The sequence below is a fragment of the Girardinichthys multiradiatus genome, chromosome 11 (assembly GCF_021462225.1).
Source record: "Girardinichthys multiradiatus isolate DD_20200921_A chromosome 11, DD_fGirMul_XY1, whole genome shotgun sequence".
NCBI classification, from domain to species: Eukaryota; Metazoa; Chordata; class Actinopteri; order Cyprinodontiformes; family Goodeidae; genus Girardinichthys; species Girardinichthys multiradiatus.
Genome location: NC_061804.1, coordinates 9991655 through 10009086, shown reverse-complemented (window position 1 = coordinate 10009086; position 17432 = coordinate 9991655). Strand labels below are relative to the sequence as shown.

Here is a 17432-nt window from a genome sequence, read left to right as displayed (position 1 = left end):
ACCCTGCTAAGAGCTTGGGATGCAGCTTACCGATCAGGTGAATGACTGACCTACAGCAGGGCCCGGAGAGAACTGCAAGTGACCATCCAGCAGGCTAAGCAGAGGTACAAGTAGCGACTCGAGGAGCACTTCAAAGTCAACCCACGCAGTATGTGGAGAGGCATCAGATCCATCACAGATTATAAGCAACTTCTTTGCACCCTTTGACACTCCAAGCAGCAGAAGGACTAAAGACCCACCTCAGTTGGAGGTGCAGCACCAGCCTCTCATCCTGCGGCTGCATCAACTGATCTCCAATATGAGAAACATCAACAAGGCTGCAGGTCCAGACATGGTGTCAGATCGGATGCTAAAATCATGTGCTGATCAACTTGCAGGTTTTTTTTTGGACATCTCCAACCTCTCCCTGTAGCTTTCCATGGTCCCTGTCTGCCTGAAGTCTTCCACTATTGTTCCTGTGCCCAAACAAATCAACCACCACTTGCTGTAATGATTACTGTCCTGTTGCTCTGACACCGGTCATCATGAAGTGCTTCAAGAGGATCCTCCTGAAGTACACTTCAGGAGGATCAAGGAAGCTATCCCTGCTGGCCTGGACAGCCTGCAGTTCGCCAACAGGGAGAATTGCTCCACAGAGGACGCTGTTAGCACTTCACACGGCCCTGACTCATCTGCAGCACCCCAACACCTATGTTAGGGTGCTATTTGTGGGCTTCAGCTCAGCCTTCAACACTGTCCTTCCTGACATGCTGGCCCTGAAGCTCCATAACATTGGTTTATCTGCACCACTTTGCTCCTGGATCAGTGACTTCCTCACAAACAGGCCCCAGGTGGTGAGGATAGAGAAACTCACATCTGCCCCACTGGGTTGTGTTCTAAGCCCTGCCCTCTTTACTCTATTCACACACGACTGCTCTGCTATTCACAAAAGAAACATGGTTATGAAGGTTTGAGGATGGCACCACGGTGGTGGGTCTCATATCTAACAATGATGAGACCCACTGACTCCCCAAAATCTGACTCAGTGGTGCTTCAGAAACAACCTCTTTCTGAACACCAGCAAGACCAGAACACCTCCCACCTCCCACCTGGTGAAGAAGGCCCAACAACAGCTCTTCTTGGTCAGGAAGCTGAAACAGACTGGACTCTCTACTCAGCTGCTCACAAACTTTTGCCGGGCTACAACTGAAAGCATCCTGTGCCTCAGTGTGACGGTGTGGTATAGAAGCTACACGGCACAGGAGAGGAAGGACTTAGCATGGGTGGTGAGGACAGCACAGGGGATTGTGGGATGTCATCTACCGGATCTGGACTCGGTTTATGCTGCACGAGTCCAGAAAAGGGCCAGACACATTGCTACAGATCACACCCACCAATGCACTATTTGTCCCACTTCGGTCAGGAAAACGATTCAGGAACATCACATCAAAAACAAATTGACTCAGAAACTGTTTCTTTCCCAAAGTAGTAAAGACAATCGTCCCCCTGCAGGCAGATACTAAACATCCCTGCTGACAATCAAACAAACCACCAGCCCGTCTCAGACTGTTTCAGCACAAGCTGCACTTTATGTAAATACTAAATAATACATGCCACTTTCCATGTACAACTGTTCTCCTTTATAAGTGTTTTTAAATCACATCTGTAATTTAGCTAAATTTCATTATGGGGACATAATGACAATCAAGACTCTTGAATCTTAAATCTTGAAACTGTTTGTTGTTCAAGCTCCATATTGACCATGTCTGAAATACTTCAGAAGAATTTGGTTCCAAGCTGCTATAAAACTATGTCTGTGTAAGGATTTAACCTAAATATTCAGATCAGATCTTATGATAAAAACGTTCCCTGTTTTCATCCACCAAACAGGCTCTGAATGACAGCGCATCCCGCCTGTTCTGCAGCGGTGAGGAGAGCAAAGTGGAGGAGGGTCTCTCCATCATGGACGAGGCTGTCATTCCCTGCCTTCACCTGATGAGCCGGGACGCGGCTTTATCTCAGGAGGACCGGGATGCTATGGAGAACATCCGCAGCCACTGGTGCTGCTGCCTGGGCCAGGACATGGATGGTGAGTTATTAACATCGGAACATGAGAAGGTACAAACAAACATTTCAGCTTGTGCAGCGTAAAGCAACCTTTGGACTTGGACCTACCTGCAAAGACTTCCTGCTTTACTACTCAGCTGCTCATGTATAATTAGTTTATTGTGAACCATTTCAAATTTTTCCAATAAACCTAAGTTATAGCAGGGGTTGATTATTTTTAAGTGTTGCTATAATTGTTCATGTAAAAATTCAGTACTAAAGGGCTCATTTCTACAGTTTTTTTCTGTTTTGTTTAGATTCACTGCAGGTAAAGTTGGGGGAGTTGCTGCCCCGGGTTCTGGACGGTTCCACCGGCACAGTCGTGCTGAAAGATCCACCAAAAGTCCACGTCAACCAAGCCCATGACCTGTGCAGCCGCCTGGCTGCTGTTATGGAATCTATTCACAACACCACAGTAGTAACTGTCAAGTAAAAACCTGATGGAAACCCACAAGAACCTCTGGGAACTGAACATCTTCATCATCAGCAGCAGCAGCAGCATGGCAGGCAGAGCGGTCTGCACTGATAGGACAGTTGGCTTGAGACCAGCATGTAGAATCAAATATCTGCATGCTTGGCATTGCACATGAGTAGAAAATCTGATGTGAATATATGGCAATCACTTGTGGTTAGATAGGAGATCACACACAAATACTCATCCAGAATAGAAAAGATCTGAATCCGAAGTCGCTGAAGGTAAATGATTCAGTTCTTCTAGTTTGTATTCTCCCTGCTCACCTGACAAAGCAACCCACATAAATCACACAAATATTAACAGTCCTTAAGAGTCATCAAACCTTTTGCAGGAAAAACAAAAGATGCCCAAAATGCAGCCTATTTTCTCCTAAACTGCCAACGTATGCAGCTGTTTAGTGACCAATTTCACATAGCATCTACATGTTTTACACTTAATTCTATTGTAAATACACAAAACTGTACCCTGGTGTAAACAAGTACAAACATGGTAAAAAGAAACTAGAATCTCTTTAAATCCTATGGCTTTACTTTTTAGGACACAATAAAGGTGATTGGGTCTTTATAAAGTTCTAAAGTGATTTAAATCTAACCCCAGCTGTACAAAAAACACAAAACAGATTCCAGATTCAATATTTATTAAAACACATGGAAACAAAATGGAAAGGTTGTGTGTGAAAACCTCTTTTGCCTCCTGGATTTAGGAGACAGTATACTTGAGTAAATGATCAGCTCTATAAAAGCAGCGGTTTTCAGGTCTGAAGCATGCAGGTGTGTGTCCACACAATGCCAAGAAGGAAAGACATCAGCAATGATCTTAAAGAAGCAACACTTGCCCTTCATAATTCTTGGAAGGGATGTAAGGTCTTCATTATAATGTGAAAACCAAGAACCAAAACACATAATTTTCCCAGGAGTGGATGTTGCAGACCAGAAAATACTCATCAAAACTATAAAACACATGAGCTCCATCTTTGACCCAACGGACCTCGGTTGTGAGCAGGTTAAAAGTAAAAGATCATGATATTAAGATTAGAAAAAGACTGAAGAACTGGCTTGTTTGGAAGGGTTACCAGAAGAAGTCCTCTTGTGTCCAAATAGTAATTGGCAGGGTGACCTTGGTCTGCAACGTTATACCTAAGTGAACCACAAGATTTCTGGAACAGGTGAGACCAAAGTAGAGATGTTTGGCCCCAATACATAGCACCATGTTTGGAGAAAACCAAGCACAGCAGATCAGCACAAACACCTTATACAGACTGCCAAGCACAGTGGCGAAGAGATGATGATTTGGGCTTGTTTTATAGCCACAGATTCTGGGCACCTTGCATTTATTGAGTGAAAAATTAAACTCCTCTTTACTAAAGTATTAAACAACCAATTATGAAGCCATCCGTCCAAACACTGGAGGTTTATGGAGATTTCTTTAAGGCCAGTCCTGTTCTCTATTTGCCCTGGATAAATTTGGGAAAGTTTGATTTTATTCTGTCATTGTTTTTTAAACAATGACAGAATAAAATCTGTTGTGTAGCTTTTGTGAACTCGAAGTTAGATTTAAATAATTGTAGAACCAGGTCAAAGCCAGATGATGTTCAGAACGAAATAACTTAAAGATGGTAAACTCTCTTTCTAGCGTATAATCTGTAAGATATGTAAAGCTTCAATCGTCCCTTTTGTCTGTAGTGCCAATGCCCCAAACAACCTAAAAGCAACTAGAAGACAGTACCTAACCCAGCGCCCAGCTGGTGCAGTGTATGGTCATCTCCTGCCTTTACCACTAGAAAGCCCTCCTAACTGCTCTCCCAGCCTGTGCAGTGAAACCTTCTGCTGATGGTCCAGAACAGAGCGGAGTGTCTGGTCTTCAGTCAGCCTAAAAGAGCAAACGTCACCCCTATGTTCACTGAGCTCCACTGGCTACCCTTAGCTGCCCGCATCAAATTCAAGTCCCTGATATTAGCCTACTAAGTGCTTCGTGGAATGGCTCCCATCTACATGAATGTTCTCGTAAAGGCTTACGTCACGATTTGGTCATCAAGGGATTGTCGGTAAGCAGGGCCTACAAGACAATCCAGACTCTTTTCATGGGTTGTTCCACGATGGTAGAATGACCTACCAAGGCTACCAGAACAGAGATGTCCCTGTATCTTTAAGAGAGCATCTCCTACTTTGTACTTTCTTACCCCATCTACTGCATTATCTCTTTCTGCACTTCCCTCAATGCCTGCACTCTATTTCTGCACTCTCACCCTTGTCTCCTCTGACTAGTGGTCTTCCTTCTAAGTAACTTATTAGTAGCTTTGATTTGAACTGTATTGTTATATCTTCATCTGTAAGTTGCTTTGAATAAAAACGTCTACTAATGCATAACTCTTACTGACACCCTAAAATGTTCATAAATCACAGACAAGTTTTAACTTGCTGATTGTACAGTTTACTGTATACATTAACATCTAGACTGAAGCTCAGTTCTGTTGGAAACAGCTTAAATTAGTTCAATGTGTTGCTAGGCCAGCTGGCTGCACAGTGATGCTGGCTTTGCTCTGCACAGGGGATACATGCAGCTTGTTGGTTTTTTTAAATTTATATCATCTCTTTGTATTTTTCCAGAACAGAAATTAGGACTAACAAACAGTTATTGACGACAGTAGAATGAATTATTAAATCTTAAAGGTTGCGAGTGTCAAAGCAGCACAAACCACTTGAACCCTTTAACAGGGATGACTTCATGTTGTCTCTGTGCCTTGAATTCAGCTCAGCATTATTACTGAAATCTCTGAATCAGGATTTTAGAGGAGAGCTGTGGAGCTACTCATCACACAGATCTCACAGATGTTTCACTTTTGGATGATTCTCAATAAATGTTTGAAATAATCTCTGCAGTAATTGTTGTTATTTATTGTTTTGTACACCTAACTTCTTTTTTTATATGTTTAAATGATGCTTAGCATAAAATTTGTGCATAAGGCCGATATATATTTAAACCACCTAATAGTTGTGGAATAATCTTTTTATGGTATTTTTAGAAGTATTTAGAAAATAAACAACATAAACATGCCAGTTTTCTGTCCACTTGCATCATTTTAATACCTATTATTGCACATCAGTTCATTTTATCCACTCCATTTTGATTTGTTAACACCCCAAATCTGTACTGTCATACAAAATATGCACTAATATCTCTAACGTTTTCAGATAGTATTAGCGCTAAACACACAGCTAGGCACAAGACTCAGACATATCCTCAACTTGAGCTCTATCAGTTATGATTTGATTAACTTTAATGTTTGTGAGTTAATGTTATGGTTATTTTGTTCAGTGGTTATTGTTGTGCTGGGTCTTGGATGCCAGCTAACCTTCCTGTATTTAACCCCTAATCAACATTTTCTTTATCGTGAACCATGAGAAGACTGACACAAAACTTCAAATATCCCCCTTTTCTAAGGTCATTGGTGGCTGTGCGATGTGTGTTGAAGCACCAATGATTACAGTGAATATGTTATAACATGCCAGATGTGGTCCACCAATCATTAGTTGTAGTCACAGCAGCCATCTTGTTGCAAGTTCTAACTGACCATGTGGTACCATTAAGGATCTCCAGTATCTTGTTGACGTCTTTGTTGTTGAGTTTATAAGACCATGAGCTTCAAAACACTCACAGGTCTTCCATGGATCTGTGTAAAGGGAAGGAGCAGGGGATGTATTTCAATTTCTCTTGAAATCATGTCCTGGTTAAAAAGAGAATGTTGATTTGTGGGACCAAACAGATTTTTAATGGGTCCTGCTTAAGAAGGATCTGGTTCTACAATATATTCTGAGGCTATATTCTGAAAGCACAACAGTAATTTAATGTCAGTCTCCTCAGACTTCACAAATCAGCACTACTTTGTATTGATCTATCACAAAAAATATCAAATAAATACATTGAAGTTTGTGGTAAAATGTGACAAAATGTAAAAGATTTCAAGGGGTAAAGTTTGTCTCCCCTTCCTTGAAATGCCAACTTAACGTGGTGGTGGGATTTGAGTATTTGAATGATCCTAGAGGATATGTTGTCTGGGGCTTAAATGCCCCTGGTAGGGTAACAGGGGCCAAACAGGCTCTGCGTGACGGGTCAGACAAAGAGCGGTTCAAGACACCCATCTGAGGACCACACAAACAAGGCACGTGTTGTTGCCTGGTGCGGCTTAGCCAGGGTCCCACCATGGTGACAGGCCTGGGGTCGGGACTCGTCGGAGAGCACCTGGTGGCCAAGTTGCTCCTCTCAGGACCCGGCCGGACCAAGCCCAAACCAGAGATGCAAGTCCATCCCCCGGTGGGCCCACCACCTGCAGGGGGAACCATGAGGGGCCGGTGCAAAGAGCATCAGGAAGGGGACGAAGGTGGAAACCTCGACGACCCAATCTCTGGATGATTAGGCCGGCTCTAAGGACGTGGAATGTCACCTCGCTGGGGGGGAAAGAGCCTGAGCTTGTGCAGGAGATCGAGAGAAATCGACTAGAAATAGTCGGGCTCGCCTCCACGCACAGCATGGGCTCTGGAACCCATCTCTTTGAGAGAGGCTGGACTCTCTTCTACTCTGGAGTGGCCCACGTGGAGAAGCGTTGAGCTGGGGTGGGTTTGCTTGTTGCCCCCCAGCTCAGCCATCTCGTGTTGGGGTTTTTCCCAGTGGATGAGAGGATCGCATCCCTGTGCCTTTGGGTTGGGGACAGGTCTCTGACTGTTGTTTCGGCCTACGGGCCAAGCGGTAGTGCGGAGTACCAGGCCTTCTTGGTGTCCCTGTCAGGGGTGCTGCATAGTGCCCCTCCTGGGGACTCCATTATTCTGCTGGGGGACTTCAACGCCCACGTGGGAAATGACAGTGACACCTGGAAAAGCGTGAACGGGAGGAATGGCCTCCCCGATCTGAATCCGAGTGTGCACTTAGCACCAGAACACCCTAGGCACGAGGTCAACTTTGTTATCGTGTCTTCAGACCTTCAGCCGAATGTTTTGGACACTCAGGTGAAAAGAGGGGCTGAGCTGTCCACTGATCACCACCTGGTGATCAGTGGTTGCCCGTTAGTTGGATCTGCTGGAAGAGGAGAAAGCCGGACAGACTTGGCAGGCCCAAGCGCATAGTGAGGATCTGCTGGGATCGTCTGGCGGACTCCTCAACTAGGGATGTATTCAACTCCCACCACTGGGAGAGCTTTGACCAGATTCCAGGGGAGGTTGGAGACATAGAGTCCGAGTGGACCATGTTTTCCGCATCTGTTGTCGATGCTGCTGCCCGTTAGCTGTGGCCCTAAGGTCTGCGGTGCCTGTTGTGGTGGCAATCCCCGAACCCGGTGGTGGACACCGGCACTAAGGGATGCTGTCAAGCTCAAGAAGGAGTCCTATCGGCTGTGGTTGGATTGTGGGAGTCCTGAGGCGGCTGACGGGTACAGTGAGGCCAAGCATGCCGCGGTCCGGGCTGTGGCAGAGGCAAAAGCTCGGGCTTGGGAGGAGTTCGGTGAGGCCATGGAGAAGGACTACCAGTTTGCCTCGAAGCGATTCTGGCAAACCGTCTGGCGCCTCAGGAGGGGGAAGCAGTGCTTCACCAACACTGTATACAGTGGGGGTGGGAGCTGCTGACCTCGACGGGGGACGTTATCGGGCAGTGGAAGGAGTACTTGCCGTCACGCCGTCACGTATTCCCTGGTGGAAGCAGAGGATGGGGACTCGGGATTGGACTCTTTCATCACCCAGGCTGAAGTCACCGAGGTGGTTTGGTCTGTAATGCCGGCACTAAGTCGGACCTGTTCCCGGTGCACGTTGGACTCCGGCAGGGCTGCCTTTTGTCACCGGTCCTGTTCATAACTTTTATGGATAGGATTTCTAGGTGCAGTCATGGGCCAGAGGGGGTCTGGTTTGGGGACCAGTGTATTTCGTCTCTTCTTTTTGCAGATGACGTGGTCCTGCTGGCTCCCTCTAGCCAAGACCTACAGCATGCGCTGGCGTGGTTCGCAGCCGAGTGTGAAGCGGCTGGGATGAACATCACCTCCTCCGCCATGGTTCTCAACCGTATTTTTTGCAGAAGTCAGTGGGATTTATGTTTTGATCATTTTTGAGACTGATTTCAGGGGTTTGTGTTCCCTATCACTAATGTACACAAAGCAGGTGCAAACTAAGCAGTATTTAGGTGACCATCAGTCTCATTATTCACCCGTAAGTAGGGTCGGATTAGTAATAACAATTTAAATTATTACTTTTTAAAATATTGTATTATTACTATTATTTCAATTAATCCAACAAACTAACTTATTAACTACTTTGATTTGCAGATATTGTTTATTTTTATCTCAATAATTACAGTTATTGGTACTACAAATACAAATACATTGTATTTTAAAAAGTAGCTCATCATGTTACTGTTTCTTTAATTTGGAAAACCCCGTTTCCAAACAAACGTGATTTGTTTTCCAACAGGAATCTGCCACTCACTAAATGGCGGAGGCGCTGACGTATCATTTTTTAGCTTTTTTAAGAGATTTTGTGTGCTTTTATTTTGAAAGCAACACGCCTAACCGGAAACTGTGAGTTTTTGTGGGTTTTTTTTTTTTTTAGCTTACCTTTTCTGTTCAGTCCTGCCTCAAATTACCACACCATAGCGACCGGGTTTCAGGTGGCATTGCGGAAGGAAGTCCGCCTTTTTGCTCTGGGTCCAGGCATTAAACTGACGTAACCTGGTTTTACAGTAGAACAGGTCGTCGGTGTCTGCAGAAGAAACGAATGACGTTAATCGACACACTAAAACCGGGTCGAACCAACGGGAGTTTTTACACAGCGTGGAGACGAGACCGTGTTTCCGTTCATATCTGAGATTCGGAAGCCACCGTTGAGAACCGGTAAGATAAATAAACTTTATTAAATGAATTTCACACTAAAAACTTGTTGAATTGACTGTTTTGAAACTATTGTGTTATTAGCTATATTAGCTAGCGAGAGGGGTCTTCTTACGTTGCCTGAAAACTTGCCAAGTTTCAGATGTGTAACTCTTAAATTTAAAATCATTTTTCTTTACTTTGTTGAACTGTCAACGTTTCCTTCAGTTATTATAAATAACTTGGATAAATGCGGTACTTTCATTTAACTGTCTATATAAGCCTGTAAACGTATCCTGCTCTCTTCTACCAGGTTTCTAAATATACATGGAGGCGTGAAGGTGCCACCTGTTTGTCCTGCAAACTCAGAGAAGCACATTTGGATTGATAAATTAACACGGAAACTGGATTTAAATGTACTTTCTCTAAAGCTAGCTACCTTTTATAAATATATAAATCCCTTCAAATGTTCCTATGTGTTTGTTTTCCACTAGGTGACAATTTCATATACTATAAATCTTAACAATTTGCATAGATCTTTTTTTTTTTTAATGAATATACTGTACACATTTCAGTGTGCTTTTATGGAATGGGAAAAATATCCACAGTTTTTCTTTTAATATGAACAGAAACAGACTATATTTGCTAAATTTGCCATTTAAAGAAATACAATAATCCAAATATACATACATATTTGTTGTGTATGGTGAGATTTTTTGGTCCTAGGGTTTAAATGGAGCAAATATTTTTAGAAACAAGTTTGGATAAGAAATTAAAAATGATTTGATCCGGTGTGCATATATGTGACGGAGGAAAAACCTACTTTTTCTGCGTTTTTATTTTCTAAAAACTAGCATTTGTTGGGTATAAATACATATTTTATATGTTTTTTTATGTATTGTGAGGATTGAAGTTGATAATGACATTAATCAAAAGCTGGAAAAAATAGGTTTGATGCATAATATCTTATGAAAACCTTTGAAAGAGCAGATTTTTTTTGTGACCAGCATCGGTTTGATGCTGTACAAAATGAAGGCCCCCCTCAATCAATAACGTTAAAATTTTGCCACACAAATAAGATACAAACAATTAAAACAGCAAAAATCCACATTAAAATATTACAATAGTCTGAAGTCGTTCCCTGAATATCTGATTTTAAAATGCGTTAACTTTCTTTCAAAAAAAGGTTTTTATCTCTCTTTCAAACGATCAAATCAGTTTTAACTCTTCTGAAACTTTTACATACATACTGTAAAAACATACTTGCATTTATTAAGTATGATTATACATTTATCAGTGGGGTACAAAATGCTGTCTGTGGTTAATTACTTACATTTATTCAAAATAAAAGCTAAAGCATTTCATTCAGTTCAATTCAGTTTGTTTATATAGCGCCAATTTACAACACATGTTGTCTCAAGGCACTTCACAACAATCAGGTTCATACATTCCAATTAATCCTAACTATTGAACAGTTCAGTCAGATTCAGTTATTTATTCAAATTGTATAAAAAGATTTTCTATCTAAGGAAACCCAGCAGATTGCATCCAGTCAGTGACTTGCAGCATTCACTCCTCCTGGATGAGCATGTAGAGACAGTGGACAGTCACTGGCGTTGACTTTGCAGCAATCCCTCATACTGAGCATGCATGTAGCGACAGCAGAGAGGAAAAACTCCCTTTTAACAGGAAGAAACCTCCAGCAGAACCAGGCTCAGTGTGAGCGGCCATCTGCCACGACCGACTGGGGGTTTGAGAGAACAGAGCAGAGACACAAAGAGAACAAAGAAGCACTGATCCAGAAGTACTTTCTATGGGAAGGAAAAGTAAATGTTAATGGATGTAGCTCCTTTAGTCGTTTCACCTAGAAAGAAAGAACAGATAAACTCTGAGCCAGTTTTCAAGGTTAGTCTGAAAGAGAGCACATAGAGTTAGTCACAGTAAAAGCTCAGTCAATTTCCATGTCTAGGAGAAAAGGGGTTAAACACTAAAAGACAGGGCCATGTGGATCATCGGTAGAGGGTGAGCATTAAGTTGTTGGCAGCAGAAGCTCAGACGATGCCCCTCTCCAGAAAGGTGTCACAGGTAGACACAGAGCCAGGCCAGGTGTAGCTTCTAGGAAGAGAAAAGAGAGAACAAAGTTAAAAGCTGAAATAACAGCAAATAATGCAAAATTGGAGAGTAGTATGAGAATGTAGCAAAGAGGCTGAAAGTGGTCATTATGTCCTCCAGCAGCCTAATCCTATAGCAGCATAACTACAGAGATAGCTCAGGATAACCTAAGCCACTCTAACTATAAGCTTTATCAAAAAGGAAAGTTTTAAGCCTAGCCTTAAAAGTAGACAGGGTGTCTGCCTCACGGACTAAAGCTGGGAGCTGGTTCCACAGGAGAGGAGCTTGATAACTTAAGGATCTGCCTCCCATTCTACTTCTAGAGACTCTAGGAACCACTCTTCTAACAGGTCATTGATGTGTAAATGTTCACACATTTGATTAGCAACTATTTTCTCAAGAATTTTAGATAAAAACGGAAGATTGGATATAGGTCTGTAATTTTTCAAGTCATCTCGATCAAGCGAAGGTTTCTTAAATAAGGGTTTCATTATAGCTACCTTAAAAGCTTGTGGTTCTGATCCATTTACTAAAGATAGATTAATCATATCTAAAATGGGGCTGGTAATCAGAAGAAACACTTCCTTAAATAATTTGGTTGGGATTGGGTCTAACATACAAGTTGAAGGTTTAGATGAAGCTAATATTTCTGATAACTCAGGAAGCTCCACAGGATCAAAACAGTCCAAACACAAATCAGGTTCTGTAGTTATTTCCAATGTTGTCTCACTTGCTGAGGATGAAGTAATCATCTTCGGGAGTATGTCAAAGATTTTCTTTTTAATAGAATCAATTTTATTTAAGAAGAATCCCATAAAGTCATGGCTACTAAGAGCTAAGGGAATGGATGGCTCAACAGAGCTATTGAATTGAATTGAATCTGCTCAATGTAGCCATTAAACAGGGTAACTTTACAACACAGTAGCAGCAAAATAATAGCGTAATATCTTAACATGTATGATATATTTATGTGACAGGTTTGTGGAAATCCAGTGGCCTTTTTCTTTCTTATCACAATATTTGTGTAGCTGGAGGATAGTTTATTTTTATTTGTGGTTGTCTTCCTGTTTCCTCCTCCTTCATTCTCATGATGGCTCCTCTGGAATTTATCCAACAGCATTTTTGAGCGAACCGTTCCTCTGACATAAAGACTCTGTATCCTAATAAGCTTAACGATGGATTGTAGGAATATTTGAGCAGAATAAAGGTCTCTACTGTTGACACGAATAGAAACTTGGAGCTACAGCAGTTGATTAACAGGAGAACACAGACCGCAGGCTTAGATAAAAAATGTTTGAGGAGGATCAAAAAATAGCTGCTGGAGTTTAGGAGCCTTTTAAAGCTGTAAATATTGGGCTATGAGCCGTTGGACCGTGGGATAAAATGCTATATCTCAGGGGTCGTCCCCTGCAGTTCCCCCGTTGATAACTTTAGTTTGTTTTATCTGCATTGTTGACAGAGTTAATAATACCTTATTGCTTGCTTTATTATTGAAGTTGAAGCCTGTGCTTTGCAAAAATACTTTGTCACGTTACAAATACAAACTTTACGTTGGAATGCTTTGTGGTGGCGGTGGTTTATAGTGATGTTTAAGTAAAAGGATGCATTATATTGAAATGTCTTACAAATTAAAACCTTACAACACATTTCCAGTTGGATTTGGGTGTTGACTTTGATTGGTTCAATCGGTCACATGAATATAATTTAATCTAAACCACTAAATTGTGGCTCTGGTTGTATGTTCAGAGTCATTATCCTGCTGGAAGGTGAACCTCTGCCCAGCAGCCTCTAACAGGTTGTCTTCCAGGACTGTCCTGGATTTGGCTCCATCCATCTTCCCATAAACTCTGACCAGCTTTCCTTTCCATGCTGTAGAAACACATCTTGCAGCATGATGCTATCACCATCAATGCTTACTGTGGGGATGGTGTATTCAGGGTGATTTGCTGTGGTAGTTGTTTGCTACATATAGTGTTTTGCATGTTTGCATCTAAAAGTAAATTTTTGGACTCATATGACCCGAGCACCTTCTTTCTGTTAGCTGTGTCCCTATATGACTCGTGACAAACTGCAAACATGACTTTCTTCCAGCTCCTTTTCCATAAAGGCTAGATTTGTGGAGTGAGAGTGGGTATGTGAACATGTTCTTCCACCTAAGCTGTGAATATCTGCAGCTCCTTCAGAGTTACTTTTGTTCTCCTGACAGCTTCTCTGATTATTTCTCTACTTGCCCAGCCTGTCCTTGCTTGGTTTTAAAAGATTCACCTAAATGTAATACGGTGCCAACAAAGCCTTAAAATTGTCATGTTGGTTTAATCGCTTAAAGCTCTTGAAAAGAAAAAAAATAATATAGACTGATAAGCAACATGAGGCCTAATAAAAACGACCAGAATGCAATGATTTGGCTGTTGTTTCTTTTTTTAATATTTACCAGGTGCCATGAGCAGAGAGCTGAACGTCCCGATGGGTTCTCCTGTCCCCGGGGTTTCTGAGAGGCCTCCTGACAATGGGGGAATGGACTACAGGGACTGGGTACGCCGCAGTTACCTGGAGCTGGTCAGCTCCAACCACCATTCGGTCCAGGCCCTGTCCTGGAGAAAACTCTACCTGAGTCGTGCCAAATTGAAGGCCTCCAGCAGGACCTCTGCTCTGCTCTCTGGCTTTGCAATGGTACATCTTTGCAGAAACTCTCGACTCTGCATTAAAAAAAGATTTTTATTCTCCAGGAAGTTGTTGTATTATCTTCTGCTTTAGAGACTCGGATATCTTGCCACTCATTCTTGCATGTGAGACATGAAAATGGTTTTAAGTTTACTCTTCATGGTTTCACTCTTGTCCTGAGGAGTGCATTCTCTAACAAATGTTGATTTAAAGACTTGTATAGCATACGCTTATATTTAGTGGTGTACTAGACGGGGTTAGAAAACAGTATTTGTCTCATATGTCACACATCTGCTTCAGCCCTCATCTCCCTGAGGCTGATCATCATCTCTCCTTCTTCTTTAAGGGCTGCCCGACAGTTGTTTTTCTCATCAAACAAAACGTTAAAATAATGAATTTAAATCTGACCGCTTCATGTCAGCAGATAAGTCTAAACATCACCTGCAGCTACAGCAATGTGACTTCCTTTAATGTGTTTACAGAACTCCATAAAATTTCTTTTGTTTAATCTTCTTTTTGCTGCATTTATAAGTGATATCGGACGGTAGATAGATGGAGGTGTTGGATCTTTATCTGGTTTGAGGATCAGATTTATTTTAGCACCAGTCATGGAGTTTTCTAAAATGTCTACATTCCCACGTTGTCCTGTAAGCTGGGACACAAGTACCCTATACAGCTGTGTTCAAAGTAACAGCTGTCACTGGTTCTGGTAGAATTTCATATATTCCTACATGACAAATCATTTACAAGGACGCTGCAGGCCAGAGGTTTAGAGACAACTTCATGTTCTTCCTTAATAACCAGTATGAGTTCTGTGATTTTTGGCATTATGGGTTTATTAGCATATCGTCTAGTTTGTGCACACAAAGAGACTTTAACCTGGGTGAATGTGTTTTTAGGTGGCCATGGTCGAGGTGGACCTGGATGTGAAGTACTCTTATCCTCGAGAACTCCTCATCGCCTTCAGTGTGTGCACCACGGTGCTGGTGGCGGTGCACCTCTTCGCTCTGCTGATCAGCACATGCATCCTGCCCAACGTTGAAGCCGTGAGCAACATCCACAACCTGAACTCTGTCAGCGAGTCGCCACACGAACGCATGCACCACTACATCGAGCTGGCGTGGGGTTTCTCCACAGCTCTGGGGATTCTGCTGTTTTTAGCAGAGGTGGTGCTCCTCTGCTGGGTCAAGTTCCTGCCCGTAGACACCGGCGAGGCCAAGAAGGCGGGCGCCAGCACCATCGTGACCCCCAGCACCATGACGAAGCCCACAAGTCCGTCGGCCTTAAGCAGCGGCTGGCAGGCCGCACTGGCCTCCACCATCATCATGGTCCCGGTGGGGGTCATTTTTCTGCTCTTCACCATTCACTTCTATCGCTCTCTGGTGCGCCACAAGACAGAGCGCCACCACCAGGAGATTGAGGAACTGCACAAGATAAAGGTGCAGCTGGACGGCCACGAGAGAGGCCTTCAAAATGTGTGAGAACGTGACGGCAGCTTTAAAGACTCCTGCATATGTTACATATTTATATTACTGTGTCTTCTCTGCCATTGGCTGCAGTCATCGTTTACGAGCAGCGAGCTTTTCAGCTAAACACCTCGGACTGCCAAATTATTCTTATAGGAACATTCATGGCTGATCTGTTGGCTTCATTTATTGAGGTCAAAGCTGAAGGTTTACAAGCAAAAAAGGGCTATGCTGTACAGTGTACCTTATGTGCTATGTCTCTAATTTATAGGGGGGTTGGTGGTTAAAAGTTTCATTTTGAAATGAGCAACTGCCTGTTTTCACTCTGAGAGGAATTAGTTTCAGAGGATCTCTTCTTTTCGGTTAATTCTTGCTCAGCCAAAGATTTATGATTGCTCTCATTCTCATGTAGCTTGGACTGTATGATGGTATCAGTCATGAGTCAATGTTGGATTAACCCATAATCTGTATATTGACCATGATCTGCAGAGCAAGCACATCACATGCTTTCATTCATAAGGTGGAACGTGTCATCCATCCTGAATAGAAGATATGTTCACATGGGGTCCATAATAAATCCAACTCTACAGGTGCATCTAAAAATCAGAATGTCATGGAGAACTTTCAGATGCACCTTACAGTCCAAGGGTTACTCCTTGTTGGTTTATTCTCTGGGGATAATTACAGGTGCATCTCAGTAACTTAGAATTGGAAAAAATGTATTAATCCAAGTGTCTATGCAGCGCGGCACAGAGGTGATCAGTCTGTGGTTCTGCTGAGGTGTTCAGGAAGCCCAGGTTGCTTTGATATTGGCCCTCAGGTCATCTTCATTGTTGGTTCTGGTGTCTCTCATCTTCCTCTTGACATTACTCCATTGATTCTCTATGGGGTTCTGGTCAGTCCAGTTTGCTGGCCAGTCAACCACAGTAACAGCAAGGTCATTGGATCAGCTTCTGGTATCTTTGGCAGTGTGGGCTGGTACCAAGTCCTGCTGGAAAATAAAGTCAGCATCTCCATAAACCTTGTCAGCAGAAGGAAGCATGAAGTGCTCTCAAATGTCCTGGTAGATGACTGTGGACTTCAGAAAACCCTGTGGACCAGAACCAGCAAATCACACGCACCCCAAATCATCATTGACTGTGAAAATTTCACACTGGACTTCAAGCATTGTGGATTCTGTGCCTCTCCACTCTTCCTCCAGAGTCTGGGACCTTGATTTCCAAATGAAATGCTAACTTTATTCCACCAGACCACTCGGCATAGAACAGTCCAGTTGAAATGCTTATAAGGTTCTCTCTAGATTAGTTTAACAGTGGTTTAACAAAGGATTGCAAAGGTTATATTATAACCCATGCCCTAGTCTTGTGAATCTCTGCCTAACTCTTTTTCTACCACACTTTTTCTTTCCACTTAACTTTCTTTTAACAGGCTTTGATAAAGCACTCCCTGGACAGCCACCTTAAGCAACATTTTTATGTGGCTTACCCTCCTTACAGAGGGGGCATGCTGGGGGGGTATTGAGATAAATCTGAGTTTATCTTTTAAGTTTAATTCCTGAAATTTAGGAACGTTTTTCTGATAATCTCATTTGTTGAGATGAACTTGTATTTCCCACTCTCTCATCACTAGTTGAGTATTTCTCCTCTCAGCAGCATGATGGCTGACTGAGTGCAGGTAAGTGTAAAAAAACAGATTATGCATTTGTGACAGATTGTTATAACAGATTGACATCACTGTACTTTTATAATTTAAACAATTTCTGGTTTTAAGCTGCTTTTGCTGCCTGTTACAA

At 42.6% G+C, this 17432-nt stretch overlaps 2 protein-coding genes across 5 annotated transcripts in view; both read left to right on the top strand.

Moving 5' to 3' along the window:
- The window catches only part of usp28 (ubiquitin specific peptidase 28), a 60357-nt gene extending 54927 nt beyond the window's left edge, over nt 1-5430 (top strand). For all 3 annotated transcript variants that reach the window (XM_047379158.1, XM_047379160.1, XM_047379159.1), the window contains 2 exons: nt 1870-2068; nt 2343-5430. In XM_047379158.1, the coding sequence (XP_047235114.1) occupies nt 1870-2068; nt 2343-2518 (375 nt within the window). In that variant the 3' untranslated portion in view covers nt 2519-5430. The remainder of the gene's footprint in view (nt 1-1869; nt 2069-2342) is intronic.
- Nucleotides 5431-9162: 3732 nt separating this feature from the next.
- On the top strand, nt 9163-16197 carry orai2 (ORAI calcium release-activated calcium modulator 2). 2 transcript variants are annotated; one of them, XM_047379164.1, is made up of 4 exons: nt 9163-9425; nt 9715-9817; nt 13948-14183; nt 15074-16197. In XM_047379164.1, the coding sequence occupies exons 3-4, from the start codon at nt 13953-13955 to the stop codon at nt 15653-15655; spliced, it is 813 nt and encodes a 270-aa protein (XP_047235120.1). In that variant the 5' UTR covers nt 9163-9425; nt 9715-9817; nt 13948-13952; the 3' UTR covers nt 15656-16197. The 2 variants fall into 2 exon arrangements, with proteins under 2 accessions (XP_047235120.1, XP_047235119.1); XM_047379163.1 differs by lacking the exon at nt 9715-9817 and having other exon boundaries at nt 9166-9425.
- The last annotated feature ends 1235 nt before the right edge of the window (nt 16198-17432 follow it).